The sequence below is a fragment of the Octodon degus genome, unplaced genomic scaffold (genome assembly GCF_000260255.1).
Source record: "Octodon degus isolate 3935 unplaced genomic scaffold, OctDeg1.0 scaffold00003, whole genome shotgun sequence".
NCBI classification, from domain to species: domain Eukaryota; kingdom Metazoa; phylum Chordata; class Mammalia; order Rodentia; family Octodontidae; genus Octodon; species Octodon degus.
The window spans coordinates 11,602,964-11,613,175 of NW_004524579.1; the positions used below are offsets into that span (position 1 = coordinate 11,602,964).

The window sequence follows — 10,212 nt, forward strand, 5'->3', positions numbered from 1 at the left end:
AAGGGTTCCCTGCTGGGCCTGCAGCCTGGGTCAAAAGAGGATCCCTGGGCCCGGGAAGTCTCACTCACTTGCCGGGCCTGTGCTCCGGGTCTGTTCAGGATCCCGCGGCCTGGGTCGTCTCACTCACCCGCCGGGCCTGCGCTCTGGGTCTGTGCAGGATCCCGCGGCCCTCGGTCGTCTCACTCACTCGCCGGGCCTGCGCTCTGGGTCTGTTCAGGACCCCGCGGCCTGGGTCATCTCACTCACTCGCTGGGCCTGCGCTCCTGTTATATCTTTTTTTTTCCATGAGAAAAATGCAAATTAGAAATTTGAATGATTTATTAAAATACATTCAAAAGTATGTAATGTAGTTTGTGTTAGTATTACTTTCAGGCTTTCAGAATGAATACTTTTCTTGGTAATGAAGTTTACAAAACATGTCTCTACGTTGTCATGTAAATGAAGGCTCCCTAAAATATGTAATGAAATTTGTTCTCCTATACTTGGAAGCAACACTGTGGTAGCGCTCTGCCACTGACAAAAATACTTGACCAAAATCACCTATTGCTTTTGGGCCCGGGCCAGTACTGCATCATCTTTCTTCTCAAATGCCGTAAAACAAGCAACCTTCTCCTTCTCATGATGGGAATCCTGGTAGAAGAGGAGGAGGGTGCTTGCCTTATGGCCTCTGAGAAGAGAGAGAGTAGAGTATTGGCCCGGGGTCCCAATATCCCTATACAGGCTTGCCCCTGTATGACCCAAAAGATTTCTAGATAGACCCTGCTTCATAAAGGTTCTGTCACCTCCAGTTGTGCCATGGGCTGGAGACCAAGCTGTTAACACATGACCCTTTTGGGAGACTCCTATGCAAATCATAGCATGCACCTTTGTCACTCTCTTATCAAAGTTGCTTTGATTCTCCTTTTGTTAGTACATATTTGTCATATATATTGATCATACTTATCTTAGGGAATTTGTGTATAATACATCTCAATTCTTTTTTTCCTATTCCCTTTCCCTCAGCCTTTCTCTCCACACTTAAATAAGCTTTGTTTCCATTTTTCCCCCTTCCATTCTCTTTTTTTTTTCTTTTTTCCTTTTCCCTTCTTTGCCCTTTCTTCTCCCCCTGCCTTGTTTACTTTCCTATTTGAACATTACCAGTGTGTATCTTTCATTACACTTCTCATTTATCCTTTGGATTTCTTATGCATGAGAAACAATGCAATATTTAAATTTGTGTATCTAATTTATTTCACTAAATATTATGGTCTTGAGGTGCATCCATTTTCCTACAAATGATTCAAGTTTATCCCTTATGACAGAATAGTAATCCATTGTATGTAAATAGCACATTTTCTTTATCTATTTATCTTTTGAGGAGCATGTCATCTGTTTCCAAGATTTAGCTATTATAAAGTATGCTACTCTAAACATGGGTGTGCATATTTTATTATGGTATTAACTTTCTCAGTCTTGTAGGAATATATGTAGAAGGGGAATAGCTGCATCAAATGGAACCTCTAGTTTTGCTTTTATGAGGAATGTATATAGTGAACTCAATAGTGATTTACCTCATCAGCAAGGGAGAAGGATTCAGTTTTTTCCCCATAGCCTCTCCAGCATTTATTTTTTTATTTTTTGCCATAATTTTATTGATAAACAAATAGCAATGAGACAGTTTCAAATCAAATCGGTAGGACAGTTTCAATAATTAACACACTGCATACATTCTTCTTAGTGGCTAATTGCTGTCCAAGATGTGGACATGATATCCTATTTACAAACACCACTAGAACAAATCACTCTATTCAGTAAGAGAATGTAACTATGTATCTATCCTAACCACCTTGAATACACAGATACAAAATGGACATTCATCTGTATACCCTTTTTTTGTTAAGTTCCATTATTTGAATATTATAGGTGTGTAAACTCAGCAAAATATTCTAAAAGAGTCCAGTAGCCCATAATAGTATTGGGTCTTCCCCTTAATTGGCAATGTCAGAAATTGTTGACCTGAGTCCCCCACCTCCCCAGCATTTATAATAGCCGTTCTTTCTGGAAATAGAATCTAAGAATCATTTTAATTTTCTTTGAGTGGCCAGTAAAGGTGAGCATTTTTTTTCATAGATTTATTTGCTATTTGTTCTTCTTCATCTAAGAAATGTCTGTTCATTTCAGATCTCCATTTTTGGTGTTGAGCTTTTAAATTTGGGAAGTCTGGGTTTTTTAAAAAGTTTTTTATATATTGTAGTTGTTAATCCTTTGTGGAGTAGCAAGTAAAAGTTTTCTTCCCATTTTGTAGGTTGTTTCTTTGCTCTGTTGGTGGCTTCCTTTGCTTTAGAAGCTTTTTAATTTGATGTGCACTCAGTGGTTGATTCTTTGTGTTATTTCTTGTGCAGTCAGGGTTTTGTTCATAAAATCTTTGTCTATACCTATATCATCAAGAGTTTACCCATTTTGTCTTCCAGAAAATGAACTGTTTCTATATTTATTCCAACCCAAGAACAAGGGCTACCTTTCCATTGTCTGATGTCCCTTTCAATCTCCCTTTTTAGAGTACTGTAGTTTTCAATGTGTATGTCTTTTACATCCTTTGTTATTTGTGACATCCATCGAAGATCATTATCCCCTCTGCTATTTCTTATTGATGCCTGGTAAATATGTTGATGCTCTTTAGTGTTAGAGACAAGGAAGTAGAGCCATTTCTTCAGTTTTATGATTCATTATTTTTAAAGCTTTAACATTCATATAGGACATTGTACCCCTGAGTTGTATTATAGTTTTTTTACACTTGTTGAACAACTCTTACATTTACAGAGCTTATTTTCTTGGCAGACACAGATTTTTTTTTTCTTTCAAATCATATTACTTGAGTTTCATATAATTTAAAAAATTACTTCCTGATTTCTGAATGTCCCTTTTAAGAACCAGGGAAAATTATTATATATCACTGGTTTGGTTTGGTTTTTGAGATAGGACTGTACTAGATAGTCCAGACTGGCCTTGAGCTCACTGTGTAATCAAAGCTGGCCAAAATTCATGGCAGTCCTCCTGTTTCACTTTCCTAAGTGCTGAGATTATGGGTGTGTACCATTACCCTGGGCTCACTTTTTTCCTAATAAATGTGTGAAATATATTTTTATATTCTGAAAAGAGCTATTGAGAACACATTGAATAATTTCACATCCTGCATTTCTGACAGTGGTAATCAGTTTTGTACATCATTTCCAGCATCATCTTGCAGAACAGCCTTTCTGACTGGTGCTCTTCTTGGGTAAATAAGGCTGACTGAAGAGCACTTTCTTGTAATTCCTTGTACTTCCTTGATGTAATTATTCTTAGAGAAATTTTGAGGACATCTAAAAAATACTGTAGGAGGGTATAACTTTCTTGTTTAAACAAGTAACGTACAAACCATTTTCATTCCATTCTTGTCCTTACCAAGTTCCCTATCCATCTTTTAGATAACTCAGTATTTTCCAAGTGTTAATAGAGCTAAGAACCTGTTTGTCTTGGATTTCTTGCTACGCTATCTGCCCCACACACATACATACTTATTAACATCTTGAAAGTATGCAACGAGGAAGGAGTTTGGGAAGTACTGATTTGATACATTACTCTTTTTTCATATGAGTAATATATATCACAATATAATATTACTTTTGTTTAGAATTATTCATAATAATCTACCTTCAGAATCCTTGTTAAAATGTCTATTATCAAGTTGGATTTTCATCTTGACTTATTTTGAATGGCAGTTTTATTAACATACTAATCCATCTTGTAGTTATAATGCTTTTATAAAAACTCTGTGTTAGACTCCATAGAAGCATGAGTGAATCAAAAACCCAACCAGAAAGACATTGTAGTCTGGTGTAGGATGGTTGCTTAACAGGTGTAGCAGTTATTATTTTAAGAGCTAGGAGTTGATTTGAGTCATAAGAATCCTAGATGAAATGATATGGTAGCTGAGAGTAGCAAATGATTTCTGTAGAACACTTCAGAAAAGCTGCAGGCAACAGAAGCTGTTTAGTTGGGCTTAAAGACCAATTGGGGTTTCATATAGCAAAAAGGACTAGAAAGGAAATATTAAAGGAGAGGATATGTGTGAGCAAAGGCATAGAGAAACAAGATGCACATTTGAAAGAAAGTGATGAGTGGCCTTTGGGCTCAAGGATGAAATACACTGAGGGCTTGTAGAGGAGCACCTAGCAGGTGATGGATTTTGGAAAGTTAAGTTAAATTCCATGTTACAGAGGTTGAACTTCGTTAGACCATGAGAAAGGCTGTGCTGTAGGAAGGTTAGTGTGATAATATTTGAGATGGGAGTTCAAAGCTATGCAGTAATTCAGATAAGTAGGACAAGATGAGGAGGTCTTGTGTGGAATTATCAGCATGGAAGTGGGGGATAGGGCTTCCTTGTGGAGGTATTAACAGACTGGGAGAGGGCAGGTCCAAAAATGGCTCTTGGTGCTGGGGGCAACAATGTGAATCAATTGCTATGAAATTGTTAGATAAGTTTTCTTCTTATTCTTAGTTCTAGAGCCAGTACAAAAGCCTCATGAAGGTCCTGGAGAAATGGGGAAACCAGTCGTCATTCCTAAGGAGGATCAAGAGAAAATGAAAGAAATGTTTAAAATCAATCAGTTCAATTTAATGGCAAGTGAAATGATCGCACTCAACAGAAGTTTACCAGATGTTAGGTTAGAAGGGTAAGTACCTTGGGTGTGCCTGGTAGTACTTGAATGAAAAGAATGTCTTCAGTGAGTTCCCAGTAAATTGCACTTTAGTGTTGGTTGTTCCTACAGTGAACGGTACATCATGAAATGACTGCTTACTGCATTTAAAGCATAATTAAATGCTGTTAAATAATATTTCAAGTCGTGTGGTGGTGCATACCTGTAACCCAGCACATCGGAGGCTGAGGCAGGAGGAGAACTGTGAGTTTGAGGCCAGCCTGAACTACATAGTGAAACCTTATTGTAAAAAGACCAAAGCAAAGCAAACTCTATCTCAAAATATCACTGATCTAATAACTATTATTTCAAGCATTGGAAAATAGTTGTTTATGTTAATGGATTAGTGCAGCATTTTAAACTTCATTATTACCAAAATATTCATACATTCATCAGAAAAAGTTCCAAGTTGTCTGTAACCTGAAGCAGTGAAACACACAGTTCTAAGGATGCACCTTTGTGCACATCTGTGTAACCATCATCCAAACCAAAAAGAACATTTCTGTTGCTTCTAAAAGTTGCCTTATTTTAGTGTTTCCAGTCATTGCTTCCACTCCTAGAAACATTGTTTTTACCTCTCTAAGCACTGTATCTTTCATTTAACTTGTTATAAATTGATCTGTATGGTATATACTCTTTTATATCTTTGAGGTTTGTATTTTTTCATATATCATTTTTTCATTGACTTTTTTCTATTGCAGCAGTAGTTTCCTATATGGATATACCATAGTTTATTTATACACTGTTAGACATTGGGGTTGTTTTTACTTATTTGACTATCATAAATAAAGTTGTTGTGGCATTATTGTGTACATCTATTGGAAGACTTAAACTCACCTTCTTATTTGGTGTACATATTGAGAGAAGAGAGACTGAATTAATATATTTTATATAGCTTTGGCTTGTACAGCCAAACACTTTTGAAAATGTTTTATCAGTTTACAGTGCTGTCACCAATGTAAGAAGAAAATAGTTACAAAGCATCTGAATTAGAGGACACTGGGTCCAGCTAAAACAAGGAACCATGCAGAAAAATATGAGATTGACCATGTGCATGCTGGCTGCAAAGACTCCAAGCCACCTGTTCTGTATGACTCTCCTTAATCCTGGCAGCCAGGCTTTCCTTCTCCGGGCAAGAATTGAAGGATATTTTTGAGAAGGGTCTGACTAGATCTAGAGAAAAAAATCTCAACAGTGATGTAGATTCTCCAACTGTTCACTCTCATGAAAACCCACAGCTGATAAGCCCCCCTCCTATTCAGATTTTTGTTCTTCCATTTTAATAACAAGTAGAGAACCAAGGAAGGCTAGACATCATAGGAAGCTCTTAAACATGAAAAGCAGATTTCAAAGCAAACACGAAAGGAAAAGCAAATTGTTCAGGAAAATAAAAGGTCTGTGAAAATCTCAGATTATTATAAAGCGTCTCTTGTCTTCTCTTAAACAAACTTGCTAGATACAAAGATGTTTTTCATTCCTCACTGTTATTTTTACCTACATAATGTTCATTGGTTACTTAATATGAACACTTCAAGCACTGCTGAAAAAGGCTATAAAGTCTTCAAAAATGACATCAGTATTAAAAATAATAACCCTTGAGCATAGTGGCGCAAGCCCTGTGATCTCGGCATTCTGAGAAGACGGGGCAGGAGGTTCAGAAGCTTCGACCTGAGCTGACACCTGAGTGAGACACTGTTAATGGCAGAAAGGCTGTGGGTGGCCCTGTGTGTGCAGACCCTGCCCTTTGTCCCAAGCAGCGCAGTCAGTGAGTCAGTCAGCCAGCATGTCTTCCGTTATCATACGTCTAGAAATTTTAAATAGCTCAACTGATTGTTTTTACTGGTAGAGTTTGGTTTTGTAATTTTAATAATTCTCCTTAAGTATGTTATTAAGCATTTTGTCTTTTTTATCTTTTATATACTTCTTTTTTTTGGCCGGCTCAGCCCACCCTGAGGGTGGGGCTGGTGCAGCATGTGGTACCAGGGATTGAACCACAGTCCCCTGTGCCTGCCTAAGCTTGCCTAAGCAGGCGCTTTAGATTGCTGTGCTATCCCGCCAGCCCCTCTTTTACATAGTTCTTAAAGACACTTTTACTTGCTAGTAGCTTTTTCATGCATTACAAATCATTTTTTTGATAGTTAACGAGTTCATAATATTTAGATCACTTTAAATGGCGTGAGACAAGTGCCTGCACATCGCACTCCAGGCTGATGGCTCAGGCCAGAGAAGGTGCAGCTCCATGCTGGCTATAGAAGCACCGTCCTGCTGTCAGCCGGCGGTCTCTGTGGGACTCTGCTGGCACAGAATAGTTTCCTTGTTTCATCTGTATATACTGGTGTCCTTTGACTTTTTTATTATGGAAGATTTTAAACATATATGAAAAGAAAATAGAGATAATAATATCTCATGTATGCACCCCGTAGCTCCATCCCAGTGGTAGTGTTCACGTATGCCCTTGTTTCCTAACTAGCTCTGCCTCTAGATGTTCACACGTTTGTGTATTGCTGCCCCACATCGTACTGCAGTTGACCTATTTGAGCAGTAGAACATAAGTAATGTATTGCTTTGAAAATTAGGTTATTAGGTATCCTGTGGCATCTGAGTTGGTCTTTCAAGCTCACTTACCTCATCTGCTCTGGGGAGAACCCACTGACTGGGCAGGAACAGCTCAGCAGAGGAACCAGTGTGGTTTGTGGCCCTGTGCAGAACTAGATACATAAGATTAGATCAGATTGGCTCAGCCATATCATTTACAGATATTTTATATATGCCTTTCGAAGATAAAGACTCATAGAAAAGGGAAAGAAAAATCATGAACTTCATTTTCATACCTTAAAAAAATTAACACTTATTAATGTCATGAAATACCCAATTAATGTTCAGTATTCCTATTTATATCTTATATTTTCCATTTTTTTTCCAGTATCAGGATAGAAATAAGGTTAAGATAAATATTACAGCTGGTATATATGTCAATAAATTTCCTTGAAACTAAGATCCTCCTCGTTTTTCCTTCATAATTTATTATTTTTAAAATACAGGTTAATGTATCAACTATCTTTCTTTGGGCTGCTTTTTTCTGCCTGGATTTCTTTGATAACACTGAATGTGCTCCTGTTTCTTTTCTGTAGACTTAGTTATATCTGAAGGATGGGCCAGTATCCTTGAAGTTAAAGAAATTCTGTACTTAGGGTAATAAAAGTGTGGAATCTAGCCCACAGTGTTGCTTCTTCATTGAAAGGGTCCATCCGATGTCCTGTTTGTCTATTTCCTCTTTTTAAAACTCTTCTTTAGCTATGCCTTAAGTACATTGAAGAAGCTAATTTCTCTTAATAAATGCAAATACTACATATGAAAATTTATGGAGTGCAGTTGTATTCATGCTTAGCTGAAATTATATGGCTTAAAATGTAGTTTTTCAAAAACAGAGAATAGAAAACTAGTGAACCAATAAAGCATGGTGACATGTGCCTATATTCTTACCACTTTTGGAGGCTCAGGCAGGAGGATTGTAAGTTTGAGCATAGCTTGGACCATTTAGCAACTTTACCAGACCCTATCTCAAGATAAAATCAGGGTTGGGGTTGTAACTCAGTGAAACAAGACCATGGGTATGTGTACTTACAGGGGAGATTCATCTTAAGAAATGAGAAGAAAAAAAAAAAAAATTGAACTCAGAACGATAGAAAGAAAAGTAGAAACTTGAAGGCTGAAATCCAGGTAGGGTGGCACATGCCTGCAATCTCTACACTCAGGAAGCTGCCAGTTCCATTCCAGTTTACCAGTTCCTGCCAGCTTGGGATACATAACAAGTTCAAGACTGACCTAGACTAGCCTCAGTAATTAAATAAATACATGCCAGCAGTAACAACCAAAAAACATTTTTGAAAACTTCATAAGTAGTAAATAAATATATAATAGAGAAACAAGATCAAAAGTTGATTCACTGAAAAACTGATAAAATTGATCATAAAAATCAGATTAGTTGTCTACATAAAGAATGGAAAAGATAGCCATTACATGCCCAGGTCTTAAAGATAACATTATAAAGAGAAGTAATAATAATAATGATAATATAATAGAGCACACATTCCCCCCCTTGGGTTTTTTGTTTGTTTGCTTTGTTTTGAGGAAAGGTCTCGATATGTACCACAGGGTGACCTTGCACTTGTGTAGCCCAGCCTGACCTCCAGTATGTGGTAATTTACGACTTGTGCTGACATTGCAGGCATGCACCACCACGCCTGGCTATAGAACACAAGTAGTACAAAGTATAAAATAATAGGATAAAATACAAATGTAAAGGATGAAGATTCACAAAGCTGAAAGTTCTGTGAATGAAAAGCTAAGATAATTGAAAATGTTTACCTGAAGAGCAAATATCAGCTAGGCACATTCCTGTCATGCCAGCTCTTGGGAGGTTTAGGCAGGAGCATTGCGAGGTCAGGCTGGACCACGTCGTGAGCTCAAGACCAGCCGAAGCTACACAGTGAGACCCTGCCTCAGAAAAAAATAAAAATTAAAAAATTAGGACTGAAGAGACCACTACATATCCTGCAGACATTTAAAAGATTATAAATGGATTATGTGAGGTACCTAAATAGTTGATTTCATAGAGGCAAAGCAAAAAGAGTTGCTTGTCAGGGGCTATGGGCTGGGAAAATGCCAAGTTGCTTATCAGTAGGCATGTAAATTCAGTTGTACAAGATAGTAAGTTCTAGAGATCTGCTTTACAATATTGTGTTGTTCATAATGGTGTACTTAAAAATCTGTTGGAAAGGTAGAGCTCATTTTTTTTTTAACCACAATCAAATAAAAGTAAGATTATAAGTGCTGTTAAAAACATAATTGTCAGGGCTGACCAAACAGCTCAGTGGATTAAAGTGCCTGCAAGCAGGCACAGGGGCAAGGGGCTTGATCGCCTGGCCTGCTCTGCCTGCCCTGCCCCCGGGGCTTGCTGAGAGGGCAATTGAGACTGGGTGTGGTGACATGCGACTGTAATCCCAACTCTTGGATGGCTGTAAATAGGCAGATCACTAGGAGTCCAATCTAGTAGTGAGACCCTGAACACCCTGTAGACCCTTCCCTAAAATTCAAAAAACCCCAAAATTATTCTATCTTAAAATTTAGAAAAAAAAAATTTAGATAAAAGTACCAATTCCTAAAATATATATATCTGACATCAAAAGACATAACAAGTTGTATCTTTATACAATATACACACATGTGTGATGTATATGTCACATATGTGTGTATATGTATATATCGTGTGTGTGTGTGTGTGTGTGTGTGTGTGTGTGTAGGACAATTTATTTCCTGTGTATTGTAGACACAAATATAAAGGCAAAGCAGCAAAACTGTAGGTCATCAATGAAAACCACACCCAGAGACATAATAATCAAGATCCCAGAAATTCAGCATAGGAACAGTATACTGAAAGCCGCTAAAGAAAAGAAACAGATCACATTTAAAGGAAAACCCATCAGAATAACGG

The 10,212-nt window shown here is 37.5% G+C and overlaps 1 protein-coding gene across 2 annotated transcripts in view; it reads left to right on the forward strand.

Annotated features, from left to right (window-relative positions):
- The window catches only part of Galnt1 (polypeptide N-acetylgalactosaminyltransferase 1), a 97,204-nt gene that overhangs the window by 18,754 nt on the left and 68,238 nt on the right, over window positions 1-10,212 (forward strand). For both annotated transcript variants that reach the window (XM_023714318.1, XM_004623589.2), the window contains exon 3: window positions 4,520-4,694. In XM_023714318.1, the coding sequence (XP_023570086.1) occupies window positions 4,520-4,694 (175 nt within the window). The remainder of the gene's footprint in view (window positions 1-4,519; window positions 4,695-10,212) is intronic.